Source organism: Mangifera indica, chromosome 7 (genome assembly GCF_011075055.1).
Source record: "Mangifera indica cultivar Alphonso chromosome 7, CATAS_Mindica_2.1, whole genome shotgun sequence".
NCBI classification, from domain to species: domain Eukaryota; kingdom Viridiplantae; phylum Streptophyta; class Magnoliopsida; order Sapindales; family Anacardiaceae; genus Mangifera; species Mangifera indica.
The window spans coordinates 16021728-16034372 of NC_058143.1; the positions used below are offsets into that span (position 1 = coordinate 16021728).

Genomic DNA, 12645 nt, shown 5'->3' on the forward strand with positions numbered 1-12645 from the left:
AATGGGTTTTTCTTTATAAATTATTGTAAATGGACTCTCCTGCCATCTGTAAAAGACCTGTGTCTGTATATATATACATACACTTTTAAGTGCGTAAATAATAGATTATTATATAAATAGATGTTATTTTATTTTTAATTTAAAATCACTTAATCATTAGATGACACATAAAATATATATTTGTTTGTGTATTCATTTAAGCAAGCATAGTTATAGTGGAAGTAGATTGAACTATTAAATTGAACTGGTAAACCTACATGAGTTAACCCATAATTGAGGTTAAGCTTAGCCCTCAGTTTGGTTTCCTACCAAAACCAAATTAACCATCCAATTTGAAACTTCCCCACAAGCCTTTTCACATCATAAGACATTAATATCACAAAACTAAAATCAAATGGATTTTACAGAAGCCTAACCTTGATGCTACAAACAAACAAGGTTTCAACTCTTCAACAAAACTGTGTAAGACTCTTTGATTGATCTCCGCACTGCGTGATGCAACTAGATCTGGTTTGGCAGTGTCAAAGAAAGAACAATCCACAGGGAGATAGGCATTAAAATTGTAATGGCCATGAAATTTGTAGAAGCTTTGGAGTTGTCTGTGGTAGGTATTGGAGGGCTAAACCCCGAATTAACTCCATTACCACCGTTGTTATCTAGAGGCGCAGCCGGTGTTGTTGGCATGTTTGGGTTGTTCGTGGTGGTTGTTGTGGGGGTCGACCCTTGTGATGGATTGCCTCCGGCAGTACTGAAAATTTGCAAGATTCAATTGTTAGTCCTATGAGACATTAGCAAAGTTCTTGAAACAGAAACATATAGCAAGAACCTCAACTTCTATCGATTTTAAGAATATATTAAACTTTTCGAGAAAAACAAACTTGAGTCAAACCACTAAGCAGATGAAATCCCATATTCAATAACCGCCCCCACAAAACTCATTTTACGAACACATTCTACACTTACACCAAAGAAATGGCACATAGATGATTGGCTTGGCTAAGATTGGTAAGTCTTTTGGAATTTGGAGCAACTGAATAACTTACAAAATGCGGTCCTAATAAAGTAGATTCTTAGGAGTGACCACCCAGTAAATTTTTTTAGACTTCCCCTACAGAAACACTTGATCCTTGGAACATTTTTTGGCAATTAAGAATGGCAAGAAAAGTTTAGAATAATTAACAATATTTTTAGGTCCATACAAAATATTAACCAGACCGGCTGCTTACAAGCAATATAATGTAGCTTTAATTAGAATAATGACCCCACAAAACATCTTTAATTTTATGCATGTAACCTCTTAATAAGAATCTGAAATTTTCTTGAATTTGGTTTGACCCATCTAGAACTGGTTAAAAAAAAAAAATGGTGGTCATATAGAACAACTACAGCAGTCCAAATTAATGGACCTGAGAGCTCTGACCGAAAAGACAAAACTTGCACAAATCACTGTACATATGCAACATTGGGAAGTTTTGTCATAGCATAGGATCCCTGCCGTTGGATATGTTTGTCTGGCAGGACCATCCCAAAAAAAAAAAAAAAAGTAAAATGACCAGTCTCATCAGATACTTGACAGAATACACAGCAAGCAAATTGAGCCTGCCAAGATAATCAAAAGTAGAGAAAAAGGCAGTGTGATGCGGGGAACTCTGATTGAACAAACATAGCTTCATATCAAGGGTAGAAAATTAAAGAGAGCCAGGCACAATGACAAATGAAGTGCATCCATAAAAATTTCACACGGTAATAGAATTTGGGGCTTCTTCCATCTCTCCAAATCTCCAGCGAGGTTATGGAGATGGAAAGTATATCAGCTAATACTTAAAAATAAAAAATAAAAACAGTCCCCATTTGCCCAAAAGAGAAAATGAGATAAAGGAAAAGAAACCAGGTTGCGTGACGATGAAGAAAATAAGATGGTAAATTTTCTTTCTTTCAATCCAAACAAAATGAAAACACAAGTGATGAGAACAGACATACCTTAATGAAGATGGATAAACACAAGATCCGTAACCTGTATCATAAAATAAATAAATCAGCAAAAACGAAAGTTAACTCTCTTGACAGAAGACAAAACGAAACAAAAAAGAGCGAGAAAGGGATAGAAAAAAGCGAAACTGGGATCACTCTTAGCGACAGTAGCAGTTCCGGAGAAGTCACAGGAGCCAGGGGCCATGCTCTTTCTCTGAAAGTAACTATTGAAGGCGTAAGAAGCATGAGCCTGGATGGTGTTTGGGAGATAGCAGAGGCCATTGGGCAGAATGGGAGTACAGTCGGCACCAGCCCCACATGCATAGTCCAGAGCAGTTTGCAAAACCTGGTTGCTTGCATCACTTCTGGCAACGCACCAGCTGATGTTTTCTTGAGCTTCAACAATGATGGTCGGCATGAAAACGTTCGTGCAGAAGATTGTGAATAGGAGTAACAGCTCTGAAAATGCTGGTGCCATGGAGGAGGAGGAGAAAGTTATAGTTGGAACCAGTGAATTGAGGAGGTGGGCTTGTAAAGGAAGAGAGAGGGGGAATATGGAGGTTTTTTTTTTTAATTTTTTTTTTCGGTTGCTTCACTTTTTCTTTTGTTTCCTTTTGTTTATAATTTGAATTGAAGGATTTGCATCTTTTCTGTATATTTCTGATGTCCCTGCTTGCTTTCATGTGAATTGACAATTATAACCCTGCATGCCAGGTGAATGAATTCTTTTTTATATAATTATGAGATTAATTATTAAATTTAAAATTGTATTTATTCAATATAATTGAATTAATTTTTAAAAAAAATCTAAATCGAATAAAATTGCCAGTTAAAAAGAAATTGTGTCAAATTATTTATCAACATTTACAGCAGATAAAATTCTTTAGTTTTATTGGATTCTTTATTTTATTGTGTTTTGGTCGCAGAAAACTTTTGAAAATTGGAAACCAAAGGGCACAATGAATCGTGAGCAATATGGGGTAAAGATTTCTTTTTAAATTGGGGAAGAGGTACAAATTTAACAGGCACCCGACTCCTCGGGGACAGAATTCCGAATCAAAATGCCTGAAGTTTGATCCATGAAAGGCCGAAGACGTTTCTCGCCCAAACTTTGATTGATAACATTTTCACTTGTTAAGTTTGAAAAGTTCGTTTTCTTAACATTAACATATGTATTCATAAAACTTTATTTTTCATAAGGTTTTTATATATTAGGTTATATTCAAATCGAATTAGTTCAATTTTAAAAGTCAATTCAACTCACTTTTATAACTGATGTGAAATCAAACTAAAAAAATATCAATTTACTTTGACTTATGAGTCAAAAGATGATTTAATTTAATTTAAATTTAATTCGAATTATATTAAATGATCGTTGAAACGATATCATTTTATTTATTATCAGATAAAACTATATCATTTTATTAATTAATCATAAACTCGAGTTATGAATTTGATTCATAAAATCGAGTTATAAATTTGTTAAATCAGTGAAAAGAGGACTTTTCAAACTAAACGGGTGGAACATTTATTTCATCAAAGTTTGGGTGAACATTGTCCTTGCTAATTGCCAGTCCCAAGGTTGTCTCAACTTGGAGATCGAGTTGGACTCCATTTATGCTCCTTTCACGAGGGTAAATTTAATAATTTTGATTCCCCTTCACAGAACTTTTGAGACATTTAAGGAATTATGTTGGTTCAAGAGGTCAGAATTTGCACAATTTTGTGTTGTGCTACCAAAGATAATTTATTTTGGAAATAATAAAATTATGCGGATAAATCATATGTTTAATTTTTTATATAAATAATAATATATTATTATATAATTAAATATTATTTTTTATTTAATTTAAAATTATCTAATTATATGATAACGTTTAATTATGTCTGCATGTAACATTAATTTTTTGTAAATGACAGGTTATGCGAGAAATATATTTGACAAAGAAAAATACTCAAACCCATGCGTTAAATTTTTACATAGAGAGTAAGTTTGATTTAGTTAATATTTTATTATCAAATATAAAATATTACTATAAAAATATATTATTTTGAAAATTATTATATATAAATTATTACTATATTTGATAAAAATAAATAGATATAAATAATTATTATGTTTGATTATAAATAATAAAACATAATTAATATATTATTTTATTTAAATGTGATTAAGTACAATTATTTTAAAATACATTTCATATTATTTGTTATATTAATTAAAAGTGTAAATATTTAGTCGTAAGAAATTAATAAGTAAAAATAAATTATAATAAAATTAAAATTATTTTGATAATCTTTTAATTCTTAAAGTAAAAATGATAATCTGATTAAAATTATTTTGATAATATTACATATCACAATAATATTAATGATAAAATATTATCATAATTTTATCATTGTTAAATCAAATAAAATAATACAAATAATAAAAAATATACTAAAAATTGTACCGCCTAAAACCACACTGCCTAGAGAGGTAACGATAACATATATTTTTCCAAATCTATGGATTTTGAATAAGTTAGTCCAAGGGCAGTTCAGGCTTTGAATAAGATATATTTATCCTAAAAATTTTAATGAAAAACATAAATAACCCTTAAGAATTAAAATAAAAATAACCCTTTTATATTTAGGGGAAAAGAAAACATAAAATACAAAGAAAGAAAAAAAAAAAAAGAACCTATTTTTATCGCCTTAAACTTGTGATCAAATGAAAGTAATACAAATTTGCAGCTTATTTTCAGGGATTGTTTGAAAAATATTAATCATTTGCATTTTCAACAATTGGCTAAAAAAGAAGCTCTATATATAAAAGAATATGGATTCAAATGATCAAACTCTTGACTAATCTAATTCAATAGTTTTGCTGAACTCATATCCATTATACTTTTTATTTTGTAAAATGAAATTTCACTAATATGCATTAATCTATTGATCTTATTATTGAAAATTATTTAAAAAATGTAAGGTAAAAATTGGCATTTTGACTTTCAATCATAAGACATGGAGTAATAGGGTTACCATTAAGATGAATCCTGAATTCTGTCGCCTCAAAACATCAGGGAACTGCCCCCTAATTTATAAAATTCGTTTGGTCAAAAAAACCCCAAATTCCAATTTCTAATATTAAAAGCTCCTTTTGGAAAGATATATAACTTAAAAATCATCACAAATGAATAAATAAAATCTTACCTTAACACCAGATAAATCTCATCTGCAATTCCATCGACGATAGCTTGAGTGACAAAATATGATAATCTCCGAATGTGAAAACATAAATTTGAAACTCATTGATAACATATTAAAATAAAACTTCTCTCTAAAAGTGTCTATGGTTTCATAACTCTCTCATAATAATTAAATGCATTATTTATGCGACTTACTACTTCAGGACTATACATGAAACATGCCTACCAATCAAACATTTGAAATGCAGTATTATTTAGCTACCCCTTGGACAATGAACCGGTTCTCTAGTTGAAAAAGGCCATTAAGTTCAGAAACAATTCTATACTAGGCTTGACCATGGCCCCAACAATACTAATAGCATGCCACGAGAGAAAGCTTGAGACTTACTGGCATAATCTTTATAAGAAGATTCTTCTGGTAAACAATCGAGTAATCTGGTAAGGTGCGCTCTATCATACCAAAAATCTCAATAATTCAGGCAGCTAAGGTAAAGAAATTACATTTTCTTTATATGATATGGTGTCATGAATTGATATACATCAGGGAACTCAATACATGTAAAAAAAAAAAAAAAATGGTATTAGAACATATGGTAGTGGTTGTACACTCACCTCTGGTATTTGTCTCTCCCTCAGTTTCTCTCTCTCTCTCTCTCCCCTCCCCCCCCCCCCCCCCCCCCTTGGGAAGGAACATCAAGTAACATGAATGAAAAGGAATTATTTCAAAGTTGTTCGTAGAATAAAATGTATGCCTCACAGCGAAGTACTTCTTCGAGGGAAGATTCACGCACATAGGCATCACTGGCATGATACCACACGCAGCCTTCGTTTTCTTTCTCTTGTTTTCCTTTAATTTTTGCACCTCTCACATATGCAACATAGTGACCCCCTCTAATGGTTCCCAAATGCTCCACCACTCCAACCAGACGATAATCATATTTCTCTTGATCTGTGCACCTGCCAACAATAAACTTACTTAAACAGCGCTACACTGAACCATAAAAACCAGTGCAACAATATTAAGTTCCTTCAATAAACGTTTGCAATAAACCAAGTCAACTCTATATTTCAATAGAAATCTTCTCAACTGACATAATCATGTCTCCATGTCCCACAGACAGATAGGGAGCAAACACGTCTTTTGGACTTAAGCTCTGGCAATAGAATGAGGAAATAGCGATTGACAAGTACATGAACATACTATCTACAACTAATTTAGAACTCTATGGCATTAATAAATCTTCAAAGAAAATACAAAAAGACAACTAACTTCTCCAGTCAGAAAGAAAATTGGAGAGAAATTTCAATAAAACTCTCCTGTCATAAAGGGCCTATGTATCCAGTCAGAATCAGATCTTTTTGACTGATTAAACATTTTGTCCTAAATTTATTTTTATTTATCTTAGGGTACCTGTGCGTTTGGAGACAAAGAAACCTAAGATCACCAATCTAGACAGTGAAAAATGGAAATAATAAATATAGCACAAGTCTTTATTTTTAAAAACATCACAAACATACCAACTCTTATAAGCCATTTAAATTTCCTGCATAACAGTAGTCTAATGCTCCAATATCCCTATTTGTGTATCTCTGAGACTGTTGATAACTAAAGCTTAAGCATCCAGAGTCAAGCAAAATGACCACTGCAATACTTTGGAGACCACTTACAGAACCCAACCAGAATATATTTAATTTTGTACATTAATCTTCCGATGAAACTCAGAGAAAAACAATATTGAAAAAATAAAATAAAACGCTCCAAAAAGCATCCATGAGGGAAAGAGTAATTTCCTCTCAGAAGGCTGCATGATAAAAATGTTCCAATTTTTCAAAATCATAAAAGTACAATTATTAGAAATTCATTCTAAATGAGATTTGAAGTATAAGAAATTTTCATATGTTGCTGCTATTTTGGTTGGTTAATAACTGAAGATTATGTTGCAAAGAACTTCTTCAGTTTCTGTTAATTCAACTTAAAAAGCTCCCATCCCTGATCATAGTTTTACATTGCCATTTTTGAAATCTAAGTTATCATGATTCCTCAAACAGAAGCAAAAGCAATATCAGATATAGTGATAAAAGGCTTGGCATAGCTACTGAGGAAAGCACCTCGGCATCTAACCAGGCCTCATTAGCAACATATATTGACTTTATTTTCAAACAACTAGCATGTGCAGCAAAGGTATTTAAAGATATTCCTAATATTCTTAAGGCACATAAAACAAGAATGTATGCCTCTGGCAGAACATAAAGGATACTACCATTCTAAATCCCTAGTCTTCCACTAGAATAATTTTCTGCCATGTTAAACATTAGGTAATCCCTAAAAGTTAGAATGTCAACCCTGCCCTTTTATCACAACAATTTTAGTATATTAAGTACTATTCTTGACCACTTACTATTTCAGGCATTCAAAACACATCAGGATATAATCTGCACCAAAGTAACTGACCAGCGACAACCGTAGAGAAAAAAAAAAGGCTTCAGCAGGATATAAAATCTCTCATGACAAATTAAGATATGATGATGTACCTGGGATCCGTGTATGGTCTAAGATTAATCATTTCACTGAAATTTACATGGCCATTCAATTTACTTAAACGACCACGAGTATCTTGGCTGAACCTCTTCAGATGAACAGTTAAAATGGGCGGGGCATTATTTATAAGGACCCTTTTGGTGGCATCTCGCTTCACCTTTACTGCTAAGGAATTTATTTCCTCATTTGACTGAACACCATCAGCAGTGCCAGAACCACCAGACTTATCAGCACTTTGACAATCTTCAACTTGATAACCAAAGCTTTCTTGACTGCCAGATTTTCTGACACCAGAAGACTGGGATTGTCCAGGAACTGCATCACTTGTCTCTTTTTTTCCCTCTTGCCCATGAGAAACAACTGGATTAATCTCACATGTCTGACCACTTTCAAATTCCGCACAAGTTTGATTTAAGCAATCAGATTTCCCATTATGTAAAACCAAGCTTTCACCAGAAGTGTCCAGATCAATTTCAGTTTTCATATCACCATTACTAAGAGTTTTGACTTCAGAAGTAAAGGATAGGTCTTTTGTAGCCTTTAGATCATTTGGCTTTTTAGTCTCACCTCCATTTACAAAAACTTGCGAAGCAAGTTTAGCCTGCTTCTTTGAAGTTTCCAACGTTTGGCATTGTAGAGTCCTTGAACAGCTCTCACAATCCCAAGCATTATCATCAGTAAGAAGCTCTGGCTTTATAAAATGAGCCAAACAACTTTCTACAGACACAGTAGAACTTGAATTATCAACCTCTTCTGGATCAGATTCACTGCTATTTCCTACTAAAAAACCACTCTCCATCCCTTCACCACCTAAAGAGGGCCCAGCAAGTGACCCTGCAACTGGCCTAGCAGCAATTTCAGGTTCATTAAATAACCCTCCAAAGCCATCAAAGTCCAATTCCTCTTCTCCACAGCCAACGAGCAATGAGTAGGCCTCAGCATCTCCATTCATCATCTCCCCAGTAGTGGAATTTTCTTCATTGTATGGAAGCAAGATAACTTCTGAAGCTTGAGCAAAAACGGGTAGCTCATCATCTCTGGGATTCACAGAAGAAGAATCTGGTTTTGAATTTTGCTCATCATTGAGTGAAGGAATCTGACTAATCTCCATTGAAATATCACCTGAAACCTTATCCTTATCTCCAGAATCTTGAAATAATAAATCATTACTTTGCAAATTCAAATCATGCCCATTTAACATACTTTCTGGTTCAAGATAATCCAACCATGTAAAATCATCGAATGAAGACACTGTTTGGTCCATTGAATTATCCAAAACTTGCTCATTCTCAGGCTGTGCAACAGCTGAAAAATTCTGAGACGGAATGCTTTCGGCAGCCATAGTTGATGAGCTAACAGAACCTGATAATGAAGAATTGCTAGAAGAAACCGCCACTTTTTTGGTAGGAGGTGCAGTAGACTGTGTCACACATGGAGACTCACTGATGGCAGCTGGACTTGGAGGATTTTGAACTGTTACAGTATCAATATCTTTGTTGGCTTTGCATTGAACCTTTCCACTTTTCTTTGGTGTAGGTTTTGTTTTCTTGGCTCGAGAAGGCTGGGCTATTTTAGGTGGAGGTTTCTTAGTCGGAACCGGAAGAGAGAGATCCAAAAATTGCTCATAAACTGTTGAGGAGCTCCCACATTCCACACAACAAACAGTACTAGAAATTTGTCCCCCAAATACAGAATCCACAAAAGTAGGACCTTGATTTGAAGAAATCCCACTTTCCTCAGAAGCATTAACTATTTTTCTGAAATCCAATTCCTCAGTACACAGTCCATCAAGCAAGCAACGAAGCAGTTCATGACTGTCATGCTGCTGATATCCGCTAAACTGGGGAGCCTTAGAACAAACACACCCAAAAAAAGACTTTGGATTTATAACATTTCTCACCTCTGGTTTTGTTTCAGCAAAGAGCTTCTTCAAAGCAATAGTAAGTGGGCCAAAAGATACATCCATATTCAAGAAGTAATCCCGGAATCTACCCATGGCTAGAAGATTTTGCACGACTGAATTAAAGAAGCAAGTACTCCCAAGGTTAGTCAAACCTCTAACCACATAGCCAGCCTTTCCATCAAAACAATCCCCAAGAGGTAAAATGCCTTCAGATTTGATTTCGCTAGTAACACTGCCACTACCAAACCACACATCCTTGACATCCACAGATGAACCTTTCGTTGATCGACCCTTCATTAATTTTACAACCTCTGATAATTCATCTTTATTTTCACCATTTTCCTCCGTTTTCTCAACAGGAATGAGTGTATTGCATAGAAAGCACCACCAGAGATGAGAGTTCTCCCACTGGATCACCAAAGGATGTTGGGCTTGTTTAGCATGCCGAACTGCATGGCTTTGAGGGGTTGTAGGAAGTCCAACCCCTCCACAAGCATAGTGCCCACAATCTAAACAAACCCAGATGGCTTTCGAATCGGATTTTGAATCCGCTGAAGCACCTCCCTTCTTCTTCCCATGTTTACCCTTTCCCTTCCTCCCTCTTCTATCATTTGCACCTTGTAGACAATCCTCACATCTGATAGGATCCGAAGACCCAAATTTAACAGAAAATTTATCCAAATCAATGTCCCTGTCCAGATGGCCACAAGGTTTTCTCTCTTCCACTGCTCCAATGCCATAACTCTCAACATCATTTGATGGTTGAGGAGCACTTTTATCAGGCTGGGCTGCAGCTCGTTTCTCCTTGGCAGCTGCTCTACTCTTCCTAACAACCTTTTTCCCCATTAGTCCCTATAACAAATTCAAAATAATCGTTACTTCAATCTATAACACCAGAAATAGAAACAATTGATCCAGAGGACACCACAAAATAATCTGCTAGAAATCATAAACTAAAACTACAAGAAGAAACTAAAAAAAACCTGTACATGAAATATTGTCAAAACCATCAAGACCAAAAGATATATAATAACAATTAAGAAAATTACTAAGAACAATGAACAACAAAATTATAATATAATAAATAATATAATTGTAACAGAACCAATTAGAGATTCGGGCATTCAGAAACGACCTAGATGATTATTTGGATTCAAAAGCGCATTCTAGAGCTTGTAGGCAATCGCAAAGGTCACCAAAAGCATGAATTAACAAAAAGTGAATGATTCAAACAAAGAAGTTTGAACGGAAGTTCGAGATGCTCATATCAGTACCTTAATATATGAAGCGAGAGGCTCAAGATAGATGATACAATCTTGGAAGAGTGGTGTTACATAGATGTTGAAGATTAGGATCTAACGAGTAAGAACGGTAGAGAGAGTTGTATGAGGAAAAGGGGTATAGGCTCAACCAAAACTTGATCCTACTATTAACTATAAATACAAAGAGGGGGGAAAGGAAGGGAAGGCACTGAGAGTGACAGTGAAAAGGAGAAAGAAGAAGAGAGAGCAGATGGGGTTTTGCTGCATGTGAAAGGGAATGGTGAAGTTAAAGTTTGAATTAATTAACTCCGCTGTGCTGACTGGATTGACCGAAAATATGACCGCGAAGGGGAGGAGGAATGGTTCTGAATTCGGGTTTCCTTTTATGGGTTTATTTGCTATTATTTAAACTTAGTAAAAAGTTGGGGGGTTTAAATGACTTAAATTATGTCGGGCACTGGGAAAAGCGTATTATCAGTTTCCTCCTTTAGGTGTATATTAATTATTCATGCCCACCATAAGTCCTAAAAACCTTTTAAGAACCCCCCAACGGCCTCCCTTAATTACCATTTTCAAATTAATTGATAAGCGTCATTAAACAATCATTCAATAACTCATTCTCATTCGGTTACATAATAGACTTTTGATAATATTTATTATAAAAAATCTTTTTTAATCAAACACATCAAGAGAAAGAGAACTAAATTTCGTGTAACAACTATTTTTTTGAGAAGACCTCCAAATCTTAGTATCCATCAAAGTTTTTGTTCAAGAGCATATCAACCAAAAAGTTATCGATTCAGCATTTAAGTTCAATGAGAGTTGTTACAGAAAAATCATTTCGATAAAATATAGTTCATATGTCCGTAAATGTACTTAAAAAAAAAATTGTGCATGTATAGTGTTTACACATAATTTTATTATTTAATTATATGAAATTTTATTGATGGGAAAACCCACCCATATACAGAGAATTAACCATATATAGAAGTATAATATAGAAACATTAAAGTAGATGCAATTTTTATTAAATGCGATGCTCTAAATAAGTAAAAAAATTAAGTTTATTTAAAGCAAAAACAACTAACGAGCCTTCCTTATAAAGGGCAGTATTGTAACTATAAATATGACATACATGCATTGGCCAAATATACGTTATATTATATACTTTTCAAGTATAGAGGAAAACATGGCAAGGCTCTCCTTATTTTTGGTTGTCTTTCTTCTTCTCCTCAGCTTTGTCTTTGCCAAAGAAGCCTATATTCGCCCAGTAAGTTTATTTTTTATAGTAGGATTCTTATTTTCTAAATTTTATTATATATTTTATTTATTTTATTTATTTATATGATCGTGAATATGCGCAGAACGGCGGGGAAGGATCGCTAAAGCCTGAAGGTTATTATTATTATTATTTTTTTAATTTTGTTTTAGATTTGGAAATAATAATAATATTATTGTTTTGAAATAATACTTGTTGATTTTGCAGAGTGTGCAGCGGCTTGTGACTACAGGTGCTCGGCAACTTCACACAGAAAGCCGTGCTTGTTCTTCTGCAACATGTGTTGCCAAAAGTGCCTGTGCGTTCCTTCTGGCACTTATGGGAACAAAGGGGAATGTCCTTGCTACGATAACTGGAAAACCAAGGAAGGTGGACCTAAGTGTCCTTGAATTTATGCATTATGTATTCTTCAATAATAATGTAATTTTTTTCTAGGAGAAATGTGCGAACGAAGAAACAAAACATCATATCTTAAATAAAATTGTGTTTTTTCCTTTCAA

General features: G+C 33.9%; 3 protein-coding genes across 4 annotated transcripts; 1 reads left to right on the forward strand and 2 right to left on the reverse strand.

Annotated features, from left to right (window-relative positions):
- Window positions 1-216: 216 nt before the first annotated feature.
- LOC123220562 (PLASMODESMATA CALLOSE-BINDING PROTEIN 3-like) lies at window positions 217-2574 on the reverse strand. The gene is made up of 3 exons (XM_044642820.1): window positions 2119-2574; window positions 1981-2014; window positions 217-748 (listed from the first exon to the last, which is right to left on the reverse strand). Exons 1-3 carry the CDS (start codon window positions 2447-2449, stop codon window positions 502-504), a joined length of 612 nt encoding a protein of 203 aa, XP_044498755.1. The 5' UTR covers window positions 2450-2574; the 3' UTR covers window positions 217-501.
- A 2990-nt stretch (window positions 2575-5564) lies between these two features.
- On the reverse strand, window positions 5565-11165 carry LOC123221173 (ubiquitin carboxyl-terminal hydrolase 2-like). Of its 2 annotated transcripts, XR_006503227.1 has the most exons (4): window positions 10879-11165; window positions 7695-10456; window positions 5775-6119; window positions 5565-5610 (listed from the first exon to the last, which is right to left on the reverse strand). XR_006503227.1 is itself a non-coding variant. In XM_044643913.1 (3 exons), the coding sequence occupies exons 2-3, from the start codon at window positions 10448-10450 to the stop codon at window positions 5885-5887; spliced, it is 2991 nt and encodes a 996-aa protein (XP_044499848.1). In that variant the 5' UTR covers window positions 10451-10456; window positions 10879-11165; the 3' UTR covers window positions 5647-5884. The 2 variants fall into 2 exon arrangements, 1 of the variants encoding a protein (XP_044499848.1); XM_044643913.1 differs by lacking the exon at window positions 5565-5610 and having other exon boundaries at window positions 5647-6119.
- Window positions 11166-12014: 849 nt separating this feature from the next.
- On the forward strand, window positions 12015-12645 carry LOC123221174 (gibberellin-regulated protein 12-like). The gene is made up of 3 exons (XM_044643914.1): window positions 12015-12136; window positions 12231-12261; window positions 12353-12645. The coding sequence occupies exons 1-3, from the start codon at window positions 12056-12058 to the stop codon at window positions 12532-12534; spliced, it is 294 nt and encodes a 97-aa protein (XP_044499849.1). The 5' UTR covers window positions 12015-12055; the 3' UTR covers window positions 12535-12645.